Source organism: Hipposideros armiger, unplaced genomic scaffold, assembly GCF_001890085.2.
Source record: "Hipposideros armiger isolate ML-2016 unplaced genomic scaffold, ASM189008v1 scaffold_435, whole genome shotgun sequence".
Lineage (NCBI taxonomy): Eukaryota > Metazoa > Chordata > Mammalia > Chiroptera > Hipposideridae > Hipposideros > Hipposideros armiger.
The window spans coordinates 783984-801896 of NW_017731785.1; the positions used below are offsets into that span (position 1 = coordinate 783984).

Genomic DNA, 17913 nt, shown 5'->3' on the forward strand with positions numbered 1-17913 from the left:
TTTTTTTTTAAATATAGTTTTAAATTGTAGTTGATAATACAATATTATATTAGTTTCAGGTGTACCACATAGTGATTTGATATTTATATGCCTTACAAACTGATCACCATGATCAGTCTAGTAATGATTTGACTCTAGTCTTAGGTGGTGATGCAATCTAGTTAGTTACTTCAGGTTCCTTGGATAACCTATTACAGTCAGGATCAGATAACTACCTTAATCCTCAAGCTGAATAAAAATCTCCTTTTTTCTGTTTAGGCTCTTTAATTCATCTAAATTACAAATAATTTATTAACTGTCCTGTTTATATACTCGTTGGGAAAAGGTCAAAGAGGAGAATATCTACTTTACAGAGTTCAGTGCTGGATGGGAAGACGAGACAGATGCTTTAAGAGAGTGTTAAGAAAGCAAACAAATTAAACATGAGATTTTTGTTGGAATCCAATGGAAAGATCATGTCAGTATGCTTGGTGGTGTTTTGATGGTAAAGTACTTTTATGTGATTACAATTTCAGATTACTGAATTGGAACAAACAATAAAAAAGCAAAGGTTACTCACTAAAGCAAATTTTGCCTTTAACTAAATTAAAAGAGAGAGAGAGAGAAAGAGAGAGAGCGCTCATATTATGTTGGCCAAGCTCAAGGGAATTTAATGTAATTTTAATAACTGCAGCTATTAGTATTTTATATATAGTATTTTAATTAAATTCTATATTTGCACACTACATTGGTTTGGTATAAAACAGCCTTTTAAAGATTGAATGAATAACTATACTAGCTTTTATTTTACTTAAAGGACATTTTTTAGTTAGGCTGGTAAGATAACAAGATTTATAGCTCAGTTAAAACTAAGAAACACAGAATTTCAAGACAACGCATTTTACTCATTTTTCACATCATTTATATTCAGAGGCTACATGAAAATTACTCTTCATATAATGTGAGGGGAATGATACTGCTATGAAAACATGGCAATATGGGCTGCTTTCTGACTCATGGACAAGGAAGGTCATATTTATTGATTTGTCTGGTATACTCCTTAGCTGACATTTAAAAACATTTAATGAGCCCCATTTTTTCTGTTATTAAAGTAGAGGGAGCCCAGGCATCAGAGTTATTTTCTCTGTTATTGACCATACTAAAGTGAGTAAGAATAAAAGTCATGGTCAGGGTTAAAACTGTATTTGATGGATAGACTGATTTTCATTTTAATATTCCCCAAACAGTTTATAATGGAAACCCATGTATGAGAGGCAGTTTCTTACTTATACTTATATCCCCAGATCCTGGTACTTTATTGTGCAATAGCAGTAGCTCAATAAATATTTGTTATAAAAAAATTAAAGAATAAGAACATGTGAATGGCTCAGGAACAGCCACCCCTAATAGCCTATAAATAGCAGCATCATTCTTATATTTGAAGAGTTACAGCAAGGCCATAGTACTCTGAACCATCTTGGCTGAAGAGTAATAGCACTCTTTTTAGTTGTAAATGTAACTTTTTAAAGGAATTAAACACTACTTCCTGAGAGCAGTTTACACAACATAGGATAATAGGTGCTGTACTTCTTTCTTTTAACAATACAGCCACATCCTCCAAGCCCAGAAGTAAAAAAAAAAAAGTGGGGAAGTTAAACAATTGTTAGAGTACTGTGGTAAGCCTGGCACAGAAATGACACGTTTTTCTGAGAACAGGACTGCTTTTCCTGCTTTTTGGTGAGATTCCTATATCATTTAGCAAACATGGAGATAGGAGGAAAATTAATCACGAGGGGAGGAGTCCACTTCTTTCTGAGGACAGGGATATACCGCCTCAGTAAGCAGACTAGTGACAGGGAAAGCAGTCACCAAGATGTCCATCTTTTTGATGATTTGCCCTTCAGTCTTTGTTCACTAAAAGGTAGGTATATGAGCCCCTCATTTGATGAGAAACAGAACCCTCGTTTGAATACTTTTCTAGCACTTCATTTTCAGCACAATTAATTATAATGGGTTATATGTCCCTTCTTTTAGTCTGTGACGCAGGAAAGAGAGAGGCACTTTAAAATCCCACGCTTTGATTGATACTATTCGGCCACAGCTGTTCTCTCTGTACAATGCAGCCACTTCCATTGCCTGCTTAGCCTATGACCAGTGACACAGGAAACCAAGTGGGCGGAGCCATGTATGGCCTTTTCAGAGCCTAAACTGGATAAACTGGCAAAGGAGGGGCCTAGATTGGCAAAGGAGAGGCAAAGTACAGGCATGATTTTGTGGACCAGACTGTATGCCTTGAGTGCCACAAAAGATGGATGTCCTCCATGGATAGCTTAACTCCTTACGGGACAAACCCCCTAAGTTGCTGCTGAGTTACTAAATTTGATTGAAGAGGATCATTACTCTGCAAACTTTGCACGACTTACATTTCCTTACCAGCCCCATCCTCCCTTTCCAGGGTTACCCTTTCCTTCTCTTTTGCTCCCAAATTCAACACAAATCAGCTGCCCATGTATGTAGCTAAAGTGTGAATTGTGTTAAAACTAGGATGAGGTTAATGACTGTTTTCTTGGGGCATGAATATTGTTTAAATTTGTGTTAAGCTTTTTGGCTCAGTCAAGGGTATCCTCTCAAGTATTTTTACAGCACATTGCCAGTCTTTTTTTTTTNAGCTCATTCCCACCCCCTGCACACTCTTGTAAAGTATGAACAACCTTGATCAATGGATGTTAATTAATTAATTAATTCAAGAGCCTCATTACAATTTCTAAATGGAAACATATATTGTAATAAAAAAGAAGCATTCTCTGACAAGTATTTTCCTGTTGATCTACTTATTTAACACACTTTCACTTCCTGTGGAGCTTTATCTATCAGCTACCAGTTTCTCAATACCATCTGTACAAACCTTGAGGCGTGTCTGTGTATCTAAAACCTAACATGTAGTGAACATTCTCTTTACTAGTGGGTTAGTGTTTTGATGTATATCAGAATACAGAGCAATAGCCCAGCATCAAAACCACAACTGGAAAAATCCAGAGAAAAGATAGGGAACAATAGGGCATCCTTGACCTCTGCCCTAAATCACACAGATTGAGGGGGTGGGGAGCTCAAGGATTAATGGATTTGACATGGCTTTCCTTTTTAGGTGTCTGTTTTAGAAATTAAGAAAATTAGTCATAGAGAGGTTAGGCAACTTGATTTAGGGAATAGCTTTGTGATTAACACTAAGTCGTATCCAGACTATCAAACTTCTATTGTTTACACTGTTTATTTCCCCTGCCTTTTTAGGATTATTATCAAGATCATGTAAAGTACCCAGTGATTGTCTACTTCAAATTTCAAGACCAAACACACAAATGTATTACTCCTATTCTTTGGTATTTAAATGTGAGGGGCATTTAAAAAATTCTAACAAATGTTGGAGAAAGGGAAAATATCATCATAGCAATGTGTGAAAATTATACGACAGCTAAAGCAAAACAAACAAAAAACCCTAAAACAGCAAGGCAAATACATGACAGGAAAACCTAAGGCCTCTTTTATATGTTTCTATCCCTTTGGGGCTTGTAATATAAGCTCATGAAGCAGGAAAGCAAAATTTAATATTTTGAATTACTCTTCAAAAAAAAATCATCTTTATTCTATAACAGACCCAAATTAGTATGCATTAATATCATCACCAATTGTTAAGATGATAGAGTATATAGAGATTTGTTGAATGTTTAAACCATTACATAAATTACAACTTTTGATATAAATAAGAAAAAAGATATATGAAAGAAAAAAAGATAGAAGCAAAAAGAGCTTACATGTGACTTTTTAGAAGATTTAGAATGCTCACTGGCTACTCATTATTATAATTGAACTATATTCAGATCATTTTAAGGTAAGTCTAACTTTAGAAAAGCAGGTTGATTATGAAATCTGGGTCAGATGAAGTAATAGTGTAGAGCTGAGAGCTATCAGACTGCCTATCCAAAATTGCTTTTCTGTCTTCTAGCGTTGCCTTTCAAAGAATACAAAATGAAAAGGAAAAAAAAAAAAATACATTGTGCTTCTCAAGACAGTTCTTCTAGGAAAATGATTCTATCTCTGGAGAATTTTTAACTCAGGTGTTTTTCACTCTAAAAGTAATTTATACTCCACAAAATGAGTTTGAAGGTGAAGTTTTCTAATACATAGGCCAGCTTGCCATTTATAACTGAACATGCACTGAAGTTTCTACATTTTCCTAGGAAAAAAGGCTGAAATAGTAACTAGGTTATGAGATTGGTTCACAATACACATTCCGTTATATTTTAACTATATTTATAAATGTTGTTACTGATAATAGTCTGTAATCTGGGGATGAGGTTTTAAAAAAAAAGTGAGGGAAACATTTTATTCAACTCCCAGCAAATATTTATTGTCTACCGTGTACCTTGCATTGACCTTGGTGCTGAGCTATAGTGAACAAGGTCACTGCCTGCATAAAACATAGGTTCTGGTGAAGATTAATTTTCTTTTTTTGGGGGGAGAGGTGGTGCACAGCTAATCCTAAGTAATATGATCAAAGGAATTCCTACTTCTCCTTTACCCTGAACCTCTCTATCACCAGGGCACCCAATTCATTCATGACATTATAAACTTCTCACTGAAGTCCCCATCTAGATTTGCCCTAAATGCATATCCTTCAAATTTTTGGTAGCTGATGTAGGACTTAAACAGCAATGTATATCCACCCTTGTACCCATTTGCTCATGTGTGAAACATCCAATTGAATTTCTATGGTTTTGTTGCACAGGCACTGTGTTAGCAATGATCAGAGTTATCATCTGCATCATTTGAGTCAGACAAATAACTAATTCCTAATCAACATCTATGTCAAAATATTCTCCAAATATTAAAATATAATTCACCAGGAAAATGGAAAAAACAACAATAACAACAAAAAAAACAAAAATTAAAACAAAAAAATATTGGGGTAGTTGAAAATCATGGGGAGAGATTATAATACTTGGAAATCATCCATGGAAAGCATTTTCTCCCCTTCTAAAGATCACCGAAGAAAGGCTATTCTAAATCAACTTCCCCAAGGCTTAATAGCTCTTTCTCTTTTTAAAGAAAGTATGCTTAAGATTTAATCTAATTCCTTTTTGTTATTGCTTAAGTTCATTTTCTCTTCTTTTATTGTCAATAGATGCTTGTTAAACCATTAGACATATTTGTTCAAAGAATAAGGGATATAGTATTCTTTACCATAATCCTTCTTCAAGATAAAGGTAAACTAAAACATGAGGACAGGCATTGGAATGATGTGACTTACTTAGCTTGCACAAATCAAGTATAAAATACCAATTATATGAGTGTGCTTAATTTCTAAATGTTTCCTTATAGTGGATTAATTTAGAGCTAATATCTCTGTGTCTACCTAATAAAGAGANCATATTTGGGTTCCTGTAACAATTTTATTTCCCATCATAAATGAATAAAGAAGTATTTGTATTATAAATCAGGATCTCATATCGACAGAGCTACCATAGCAAGCATCCGGTATGCTGTGATCAGTTAATTGCTCATAGAGAATTAATTAATAGGCATTCTTGTCTTATACATCAGTCTTGTGGGCTTGGTACAGATAGGTCAAGCCCTGAGAGATGGAACCTGGCTCTCTAAATCTACCAAATCTCCCTTCTGGGCTTGCCAGGCAGACCCTGGGCCCTCGGGAAATAGGCTGTTCTTTATCAGACAGCACCCAGCTGCAGTGACCCTCTCTGTGCAGTGCTGAGTGGAAGTCTGTGGACCTTCCTACAAAATGTATCAGCTGATTGATATTCACTACTTTCTACCATCGTGTGTGATCATTTTTAAAATTCATGTATACATATGTTGCTATCAGTGTGTATGTTTCTTTGTATCTGTGCATGTTCTTAATGCATGGCAGGTATGTAACATATAAATGTTGTGCTATTGGTGAAAATGTTCAGGCAACTCAAAAAGTACATAAATGAAAAGTTTTCCTTTGTCTCACATATCCCTCATCAATTCACTCCCTTCCTCATAGGTAACCACTAAAATAATTTGGTGTTGAAAACTTCCCACGTATTTTTCTAGGCATCAACATATCTATAAATACATTTATACATATAAAATAAATGTAAAGGTTATTTTTTACATAAACAAAATCATTTTTCAACAGTTATTGGATGACTGAAAACTTTCTCTATGCCATTTTTTGTAATGATATTATATACTGTATTTCCCCATGTATAAGACACACACTTTTTTGAAAAATTTGGGGTCTAAAAACTGGGTGCATCTTATACAGTGGTTGTAGGTTTTTTTACTTGCATTTCCCACAATTGATGAGGAGTTGTATGAATTTTATGATGAATAAAACGTGAGTTCAATAATTTTGTGTAATACATTTTTTTTGAAATTTCGAGCCCCAAAATTAAGGTACATCTTATACATGAGAGCGTCTTATACATGGGGAAATACGGTATATCCCTTAGTTTGAACATATTTATTTGTATTTACTTAGTCATTTCTCTATTGATGGACATTTACCTTTTAATTTAAAAAATTTCACTGTTTTAAACTAATTCATAAAAGAAGTCTTCATTTTATATCTTCATACATATTGGTCAGAATTTCTGTAGCAGAGATCCTGAGAAATGGAATTGCTGAGTTAATTGAATTTTCAATTTTGAAAGATAATGACAGGTTATTTTACTAATGGGTTGTTTCAGTTTATACTCTGTAATATACAAGGTGCCCTTCCCCTTCACTCTTGCTTCTTGCTAGATATTCTCAAAATTTTACATTTTGTCCCGAGATTAATTTCTTCATGTATTGGTTTAATTCCTGAAATTCTTGTCTCATGGGTGAATTCAAGTAACCAGAAAATACACAGTAATAAGCAGAAAACAATATTAAGGGTATATTTTAATTTTTAAAGTTTATTTCAGTGCCTATTATAAATTTAATACATGACATTTTTCTTTTTTCTTTTAAAGATACAGAAAATTAAAATGGAAGGGAGGGAGAGAGCAAAGAAGGAAGGAAGGAACTATCCACTCATAAAGCCACTACTCCAAAACTCCCATTGTTAATATTATGGCTTATTATTATTATTATTATTTTATTTTTTTTACTATCAATTTTATAGGAATTGTATAGTTTGCATTATACCATATAGTCAATGGTTTGTTCTGCTTTTGTCACTTATGTTATGCCTTTTAACTAACTGAGTTTGAAGTTGTTAACGGAATATGAATTTGACAAGTACATTTGTAGGTTTGTGGGGTCTAATTCGCTTCTGCAATGAGAGGTGAATCAAAATAGATAAAAGTGTCATTTAAGCAAAACATTATTTTAAGCAGTGACTTCAAAATTTTTATTGAAAAAGGAACCTCAGTGACCATTCAGACAATTCCTTTATTTTGCACAAGAGCCACACTGAGGCCTAATGAATGTCTTATTTGGCTCAGCTCGCCAGCTAGTTAGTTGCAGAGCTAAAACACGAAAATTGGTTTCCCCTGGCCAGGCAAAAGCATTTCCCACTACAGCACACTATTTTCTACCCCCTTATTTCCCTGTCATTTAAACTTGTGCAGTAATTTAAAACTTGAAACCCAATTAAGTTATTTTAAATCTCACCTTCACTTCATGTTTCTTCTCACCCTGTAAGCTAATCTTCTGGAAGTGAAATAGCGAAGAAAAATTGGGTGAAAAAATAGTGGAAACTAATTGTAAAGGTTAGAAATACCAGACCAAATTGTAAAGTTGATTTCCATTTTTATGACTAAGTACTGTTTTCGATAGTTTTTCCCTGGATTCTTAAAAATTGAAGCATGAAGCACTGATCCAAATAAGCCCCCAACTATGACTACCATCTACAAATTTTTACAGCTGAAAGACATCAATGTTTACATAAAACATGTGATTAATTTACCAGAAACTTGAAATGTAATTTGTAGTGGAAGAAGGTAGACTATATGAAATAGTCAAGCTATTCCAAAGAGAACAGATCAATATTTGTAGTCCCTAGAAAATGATAGAGGCATCAACCAATAATATACCCAGAGTTTTGTTTCCTCTTAAAAATTCATTTCCATGTGGTCATACTGCAGCCTTTGGAAAATTCTCATTTGCTGTTGATTTATGCAACTATGGCAACTATTCAGTTGCCTTTAATTATCAATGAACAAGGTTTAAATATTCATTTTATATTTTTTTCATAACTTACTGCCTTCATAACTCAATTATAATAAAATAGGCATTTGGGAATCTTAATATTGAAATTTCACTATGCTCATATGTGGGCGTTAAATGGACTTAAATGAATTTAGTGATTCTGTGGTGAGTCTTTTGCTTGGGTGAAAATGTTCTTTGATTCATGTTAATAATAATATCATTAAGGAAGGTAGGATTCAAATCCCTTATCAGAAATGTGTGTATTTGAGGGCATTTACCCATGTGTAGGCTAAAATATAAATATCTACTTGACTCAGTAGTAAAATTTAATTATTTCAAATAAAGTTGTTAGCCTGTTAATCTTCAGAATATAAAATGATTGTTTCCATTTCACTTAAATTAGTTCTCCACTCCCCCCACCCCCTTTTTTGCCATGATTTTTACAAAGATTTTTCTTTTAAAATCTAAATGCATATGGATTGGCAATGCATGCAAAGAAAATAATAGTTGATTTTCAATCATGGTTGTTGCATTCTATTATGTTTGTTTGCAGAACATTCCAATGGATGATAGCTGATACATACTTAGGCTCAATGTGACCGCTTACCTTGAAACTTGGGCTAAATTAAAGTTCTAGTTCCCCTTGGATTGTATTTGAGTTGAAGGTTGGATTGTATTCCTTTTGTTTTCTTTCCCAACTTCCATTGCTTCTTCTTCTCATGAAAACTCTAAAATTGTCTATCAAAGGGACAATAAAGAGCTATGGGGAAAACATCCTTATTTTTATGATAGTAACCTCTCAATGAGTGTTATTGAAACTGGATTACAACCTGTTANGCCTTAGTCTCCTCATCTGAAAATAACAGGATTGAGCTAGTTTTCAGTTTTTATTATTATTTTTTTAAACTGGCATCTCAAATCTCCCATGACTGACAATAGTAGTTCATTTTCTCAATATTTTTTTCCCCAAAAGTGTTATTGAATTACTGAATCTTTTAAAGAGAGAAAAATAGACATTCCTATTTAATGCAACTCAAGTTCTTTTGTCACAACCCATATGATACTGAAAGCTTCATTAAATAGAGCTGTTAGCCCAGGGAGCACACAGTCCTTTAGCTCCCACAGATAACTTGTACAGATGGTGCCCAAGGTTGTCTAAGTAACTTCCGACAGTTCACTGATGGCGGAATGAGGAAAGGACAAGGCAAAAAGGGTTTTTTACTTTCTATTTGTTCTTTCTCCTTTTTATGAATACTGTGTATTTGATCATATTTAATTGGAACTAAGCAAAAAGGCTTATTTCTCTACATTGCTTAGACAAAATATTATTTTTTTCCTTTTTAAATTTCAAGTAATTTTTGGTTTCAAATTAAATGAGTTCATGCCTTTATTGAGAAATTATGTTATTGTAGCCTGTTTTTACATTATATTTAATTATTATTATTATTATTATTATTATTATTATTATTTAGTTTTTCATGTGGGGAAAGTTTCAATTTAGGTGAAAATTTGATCTGCACATAATCTGGAAATAGGATTAGATTATGGGAACCCCCATCCCCCCAAAAAAGAAAAAAAACTCTTGACTTTTAAAATGCCTTATATAACTCCCCTTAAAATTGAATTTTCTCCATAGTAAGTTATTAATTTTGAAGGATCTGTGCTACGTTGTACAGGGCTTGTACATTTCCTACGCTTCCCTTACTACCTGCTATTCCTTCTCTGATCCACCCCAAATATATAAGTCCCTGCAACTGGATACACATCTGCCTCAAGTGGACATGCTCAAATTATAGATGAAAATGCCTTTGGTGTCACATTCTCAGAAAAGCTAAAATCGTATTAGTCCCTTGGCCAGTTAAGTTCAACATTTTTTTTTTTTTTACCTTTTTTCTATAAGCAGGTTCTGTGCTAGAGTCTCAGTGTAAGAAAATGAATTGCAATAGGAAACTCGATCTTGGGTGGGTTATCAGATGATAATGAGTACAATGACTAAAAACAAAAAGACCCCATTGCCTCTTCTCTGCTTTTATATGTATCTCTTCATGGTGACAGGAATGCTGAGGAAAATCTGTTTAATTTGTAATTCTTTAAATCATAAAATAATCTTTTTTTTTTTCTGGCTATAGTCCTTCCTTTGTAGTGTGCCAAGCCTATAAGTGGTACAATTTGTTTTTAGGCCAAGATGTTTTTCATTGCAAATGAGTAAGACCATCTGTGTGTCTTAACTAAGAATTTTTTAATTTAATACATGTGTATATTTTTTCTAGGCATAATGATAGCAGGTTTGACATATTACATATGAACACATTTACATTGAGTAATGTATAAACTTTGTGTGTGTGTTTATGTGTGTCTAGATATTGTTTACACATTACCAATATGTATGCCAATAGCAAACATTCAAGATAAATTAAACCCGTTTATTGTCAGTGTCCCAAGTTCTTCTGTGGGACTGGGCATATATACAGGGGAGTGATTAAAATTGCATTTTCTTCATTATCTTACCTAACAAGTGCTTGTCTGAAGAAACTGAAAGTTTGGGGATTGAAAAATAATTTCAAAATAAAAAATAAGTTAATGTTGGAGATTAAAGTTGGAATATACTTTGTTTCCTTTTTTGAGCTGTTTCTTATCTGGGTCATGTCAAAACAAATGCAATTTATTTTCTCCTTGTTGGGGTGGCCCTTGTACTGTTCAATTACTGGCTAACTCTTAGTTGTGTTTTGAAATAAGCACATTGCTATAAATAGATGATCCATGAACAGGTCACAAGTAGGAGAAAAGAAGAATTAAATTTTGCCATTTGAAATATTCTCCTTTTTTTCTTAATAGATAAAAGAATTAAATGTATTTAAAACAAACAAAATGTAAAACTAAAATGACAGTCCCCTTAGATAATCCTTAAACTTCATGGAATTTTAGAATACAGATATCTATATCTATATCTATATATCTATATATCTATATATCTATATACCTATAGCTATATCTATACATATATATATATATATATATCATAAATGACGTACCTGTTTAAAAACTATAAACAGAGAAATAAGCCCCTCTGCGCAAACCATACTTGAAGAGACTTTTTAATGAAGAGGTACATGAAAAATTTCTGTGCTCAAATGTCATATTTGCTTCATTTAGATATATTTTAGTGTGGACAAATGGAAGAAAAATACTAGCTTCTGGAATAATCCATATAACTTATAACAAGGTCATCCTGGTGGCAAATAGCTGTTTGATGGTGAATCTGCTACTTAGAATTGCTGTTAAAAACCAAGAGACATTTCCTGCTGAGACACTGAGAAAATGTTTGAAGTTAACATTGTTAGATGTTCAAACAGAGTATTAGACACCATCATGACGCAAGACGTTCAGTGAGCTCTGAGCCTCCACGTGTTTATTGATAAATAGGGTAACGTCGCCTATTTCCTAGCATGCCTGTGAGGAGTAAACACAGATACATATGTTTGGAAACAGAGCCTGACGCAAAATAAACAGTCATAAATCTGAACTGGCTGTAGTGGTAGTTTTGGTTGTNTTAATTGAAATAAGTAAACATTATATCTTTTAATCACTTAAAAACGTAGGTTTAGACTGATCTCCATAAGGAAGAAACGTGAGAAATTCACATAACACTTCATTTTATTTTTTCTTAGCAGCTAATTGAGTTTTCTAAGCAATTGATACATTTCAGTATCCTGTCCTCCTCCCTAACACGGAGCCCACTTTCCGCATTTCTCTCCTGAAATTGTAAAGCGTGCCCCTCTTCCATGCATGGCTACCAGAGATACCCGAATCCAGCATTCATTTAATCCTGCACACCAAAGTCAGCTTGCATTGGATTATGGGATGGTTTAGTCCGTACCTTTTATTTTAGCGAATTTTCCTTGGCAAAGGCCCTGCTCCTGCCTGGGAGTTGATTGAACTTCCATAGAGCCAATATGTTTCTCAGTTCTCCAATTTAAACACTGCCAAGAATTTCCTAACGTGTGCCATGAGAAATTTAGCTGCACATGAAATCCCATTCATTAAATAAACAGTTAACTAAGCAACCGTTGGCAAAAGGCACAACCCATCTGACATTTGAAGCACTTGGGACTTTCCAAAGGAAATAATTAAGGAACGCATTAGGAGAAAATACCCCAGTGCTCAGCAGTCATAGTTGAAAAGTAGCAATTCTCAACATGCAGTCTGTATACTTTTCAGGGTCCTTGAAATTAGAAATGCAGAACAGTTATATATATGCTCAGTGTTGCAACAAAACTGGCATAGTCTACATACTTAGCAACTCTTAGCACAAACTACATAAAATAAGTATTTGCATCAGTCTATCATTCTGTCAACTCAGGCTATCTCATTTTGTCATTTAGATGCCTTTGATGAATTTAAAATGATCTAATTAAGTATCTCTTCATAAACACTATGTGTTTAGTGATGAAATCTTTCAAAATGTAGAGTTCATGGGAAACAAGAAATAGAGTTATGAAATTTGGGGAGTATTCATGTAAACATGATTTGAAGGTGATTAATTACTTCACAGAATGCTTCTTTGCTTTTCAGAGAACTAATCACTTATTTACTTAAATGACAAGCACTCCCCTCTTAAACATTTATGATCTTACACGTTTAAGACCATGATAGTAATGATAACAGCTACTCTTTACCCAATGTCCAAGACCAAGCACTTAGTACTGTATGTGCTTAAATGATACTACAAAGTAAGTATTAATAACCTAATTTGATAGAGTTAAACTCTTTCAGAGAGGCTAAAGAACTTACCCTAGGCAGTGTAACTGGTTAAGTAGCAGAATAGGAATTCAAACCTAGCACTGTTTGAATCTATATCCATACCCATAGCCGTATCCATAACCATATTCACATATATATGCCAGGGGTTCCAAAAAAATGTACACATTTTAAGAGATGTTATCTATGTATTACTTTTAGAAGTTGAATTGAATTCGGTAGCAATGTCTAGTATGGTGTTCGCTCAAAAGATGGCCTTAATCGAAGGAATGCTAACGTCATTCATTATATTACAATTTTAATAACAGGTTTTTTTTCTTTCTTAAAATGTGTATACATTTTTTGACACCCTGTGTGTATACCTATATATCATACAATGAATTGCCTTCAAATAATATTAAAATTACTGAACATATTTTTATACAACTTGTCAGGAACAAGTCTATTTTGCAAAACCTTTTCATCACGGGGGCTAAAAGCAACAGCATCGGCCGTCTTCTGTACCAGCTTCCCCTGTTTCCTGTGAGGGTTCTCAGGCGGAGGCGTGATTGAGAAGTAAAGGCCAAGAGCCAGGGGAAGAAGGGAGAGCCATACAACTTGAGTGCAATGATCACAAATTATTTATCCAGATCTTAAAATCTCACATCATGGAGGCTTAGTAGAGCCCTACAGTTTCCATTGCTGAAGGAAGGGAGCTTAACTACCATGAAAAGAATCCCATGGAAAGAAAAACAAAAAAATATTATATAATCTTTTCCTGGCTCTGGAGACAGACTTTCAGATTCTGTCTTGTCCACAAGTTACTGGCGCCACACTCCCTAGCTGTGTGTCTTCGGGCAACTGGCATCGCCTTTTGTAGAGAACCACATTAAAGTGGGGTCGGAGAGCACTTTGCTTTCTCCCACACTGAGGGTCCTTTGTCCAGTCCTCCAAATCTCTTTGATGGACTGGCCACCCACTCCTGGTATTTTACTGCAAGAAACTCTACCAGGGCCTCACGGTTATTGGAAAAGAATGAGTGTGCTAAGTCACTGTTCTTCCTGACTTTATTTCTCTCTGTAGTTGTAATTCTGTCCTCCAACTAATAAATGTAATTTTGTGACATAAGACCAGATTCACTGATGTGTTAAAATCAAAATTATTATAATAATTTATGAATTATAACTTTGCAAATAATTATAATAACAAGAATGCAGTTCTAAGCAAGATATAATTGCCTTTTGCCATTCCAAAGTCTCTTTAAGGGAGTTTAAATGAATAATTTGCCACCAACTTTGGATTGCTACATTTTGGAAAGCTAGATCAGAACAACTGTAATAGTTCTGTTATATATGTTTATCTTATCCATGCAGAAAAAAAAANCTCTACGGACCCAGAAGGTCACAAGAACTTGCTCGCACCATCTTGTGTGAAGAAACAAGAAGACGAAGAGCCTGACCTTTCTCTTTCTCCCTTGGTGTGCTCCTTCTTCTGAGCCCTTAGCTGAGCCTCCCAGTACTGACATACATTTGTACTTTGCTAATATTACTACGTGGCTGCCTTCAGAAGATGGAACCACAGCTCATTTTCAGTTTGAGTAATGACAAGATTCACCATATTCCACCACATGGGTTTCTAGGAGCTTTTAAAGAAATCATTATGGTTGAATAACTGGAGGCAACTTATGATTATCTTACAGATAACATATTTTACCATGGATATATAGACCATAGAATACATCCTATATTTTAAGGGACTCTTTTGCAAAAGTATCTAATTTCAAATACTTTAGTGATGACAACACTGAAAAACCTCAATACTCATATTTAATAAACAAAGTATAATGAATAGCTAACTAATGAAAGCAAATAGCTTTTATATATTCAAGTCTACACATGCTTGAAATAATAAAAGCTACATGCAGGTTTATTCAGATTATTTGAGTTAACTACAGGCAGTGTGTGAGAGAGTGTGTGTGTGTGTGTGTGTGTGTGTGTGTGTGTGTGTGTTGTGTGGACACATTATTTGAATGATATTAGATTGGAACCATTGATACTTAAATTTTATTTGGCTGAAAAATCTGTCCTACACATCAAACAGCACTAAACATTGTACGCCTTTTCATGATCTAATTGCCAGTTACCTGAGCTGATGAGAAGCTCTCAATATTAAAATCTGGGCCTAATTTCTCACTGCTATACTCTTCCTACAGGTCGTGTATAAAAATAATGATGTAAGGCTGGAGTTATCTCGACTTGCCAAGCAAGGAGACCCTAAGATGAAAATCCATGGAGTAGTGGCATTTAAATGTGAGAACGTTGCAACTTTGGACCCAATCACCTTTGAAACCCCAGAGTCTTTCATCTCTTTGCCTAAGTGGAATGCAAAGAAAACAGGCTCCATATCATTTGACTTCCGCACAACAGAGCCAAATGGCCTCATCTTATTTAGCCACGGCAAGCCACGGCACCAAAAAGATGCTAAGCACCCACAGATGATAAAGGTTGACTTCTTTGCTATTGAGATGCTAGATGGCCATCTCTACCTCCTCCTGGACATGGGATCAGGTACAATAAAAATCAGAGCTCTGCAGAAGAAGGTGAACGATGGAGAATGGTATCATGTGGACTTCCAGAGAGATGGACGGTCAGGTAATTTATCATTTTTTTATGCTTTTTATCTGCTGGAATACCCCCATCAAACACTTTGCATTCCTAAGGTATAAAAACCAAGACATGTTAAAGATTTTCTGCATTTCTGTCTTTAGGATAACGACACTCCTCTGTTACTATTTCTGTTTTGTATCATATAAGAATCAGAAGGAGCTAATTAATCATCATACTTAGGCATCAAACCACAAATGCTCAAATGGCTTCGTAAATGAATATTTATTGGATAATCAACTGCCAAATCTTGCAAGAAATTTTATCTTGAATTTACAAAGGATAGAATTCAGGGTTCTGGTATTACCAATGATCTCTTATATCATTGGATGTGTGGAGGTGCCTGAAATGGCAAATATAAAATATGAAAAAAAATTAATGATCCACACATAAAATCCTTAGTGGAATACAGCACATTTTTTTTTTAATCCAAGATGTATGTAGTGTATCAAAAACACTTTAATCAATACAGTAGGATTTCAAGGACACTGGCAAACTCTGCTGCCTTCCAAATAGCTTCTCTTTCTGATGAAAGATTTTTGGAATTCCACCAACAGGGATTTGTTCCCCTGGGGTTTTTTTGCTGCACCGTTTCCCTGAAGGTGTGTGTGTGTATGTGGTGAGGAAGGATGGGACTTACAGGGAGGTCTGAAGAAATAACATTTATTCACTCAGAAATTTTAAAGTAGATTTAGGAAGACGAGTAGCATTAGATTTGGATGGGGGCAAGAATCATCCACGTGGAGGAAAGAGCATTTGTGGAAGCAGAGGGAGAGAGAGGGGCAATTTGTTTCAGGTATACAATTACATATTATTTCTTTCACTTTTTTCACTCTGTGCTCCCATCTCTGATTTTCCCTCTCATTTACAAATCAAATTATGTTCTTATAATAAAAGACAACTGAATTTAACCTAACTAGTCTCCTCCACTCCCTCCCACATCTTCCTCATTTGCATATATATTATACCATCCACTCTGGATTTTCCGCTAAAAGCAATGAAAGCATGCCCAAGGCTTTTTTGTGTGTGTGCATGGGCCCGAATGTTTTCCCGTGTTAAACATATTAGGAATGACCCAATATTCACTGGATCCCAGACTCAATAAAGGGGGATCAACAGTGATGGGATCTAGGACTCTGTATGTTTACAAAGATTTCCAGGGGACTTGATGACCAGCCAAATCTGGAAACCACAGATCAGATGACACTCAGTGCTTCTTTCAGATCCAATAATCTATGGAAAGGTCATGCTCAAGTCCTGGGGCTGAACTCTCCTCACACCCTCCTTTCATAGACTCCTTTGTTATCTGTTTACTCCTGGGAACAGTTTCCTATTTCACTGTTTATGCCTTGTTTTCCTGTTTATCAGTCAGGAAGATTATGTTAACCTTCCTAGAAATATCTTTTTTGCCTGATAAAGTAAAGAAATGGAATCTATGAAAATTAAGAGGGAGTTGGGGATGAGGGAGGAGAATTGAAGGAAGGCCGGAACCCATTGCTCTGACCCCTAGTTATCTCAGAGACTGAGTTCCTGATTTCCTTTTTCTCTGGAAACTTGGTCTCCCTGTTTTTTTCATTTTCCCAAAGAAGTCCACAGACGATTAGTTACCATTCTGTACAATCTGTACTGTGTTATCAATTTTCTCCAGTGTCTTAGATGTCTTAGATGATTGAGAGTAGACTTTTTTTTTTTTTTGCCTGCTGTATTATACTGATTCCATTAGGAATTGGGTTCTTCTTTGTTTTTCTGATTTAAACTGAGAAGAGTACATTGATTGGAATACAGAAATATAGCAATAGAGTGCCTCCTTTGGCCCCCCTCAGTCTATTTCTACCAGAGTTAGCAGTTAATTTGCTACTTCGGAACTTTCAAACAGAAGACTTAAGAGGATTGGAACATGAACTAATCTTGCATTTTAAACATTAACTTCTGGATATTATAGTTTGACTTAAAATTCATCTAGAATAAAATTTCAAAATTGGCCTTTAAGAATATATATATGTTTTTAATCAGACTTTATTACAATTTAAACATAACTAATTAGATTAAGTGGACATCTTTTTGGAAGTTCATAGGGGTAAAAAATACCACACTTCAGATCAGTTGTATTACATTCACTTAGAAATGAGGTATTTTTTAACTATACGAAGAAATACCTGGTTCATATCAAAATTTTAGTAAATGCAAAAGAATATAGAAAGGAAAATATAACCACCTGCTCTTTTACTTGATAATGATGATTTGTACCTGGATATTTTTTTCCAGTCTTTTTTTTTTAAATATAGTTTTAAATTGTAGTTGATAATACAATATTATATTAGTTTCAGGTGTACCACATAGTGATTTGATATTTATA

At 34.5% G+C, this 17913-nt stretch overlaps 1 protein-coding gene across 32 annotated transcripts in view; it reads left to right on the plus strand.

The window, feature by feature from the left end:
- Window positions 1-17913, plus strand: part of NRXN1 (neurexin 1) — a 1140616-nt gene that overhangs the window by 506399 nt on the left and 616304 nt on the right. For all 32 annotated transcript variants that reach the window (XR_002126503.1, XM_019665155.1, XM_019665157.1 and 29 more), the window contains one exon: window positions 15107-15545. Coding sequence is in view for 31 of the 32 variants with exons in the window: in XM_019665155.1 (XP_019520700.1) it covers window positions 15107-15545 (439 nt within the window). In the remaining variant the exon portion in view is untranslated. The remainder of the gene's footprint in view (window positions 1-15106; window positions 15546-17913) is intronic.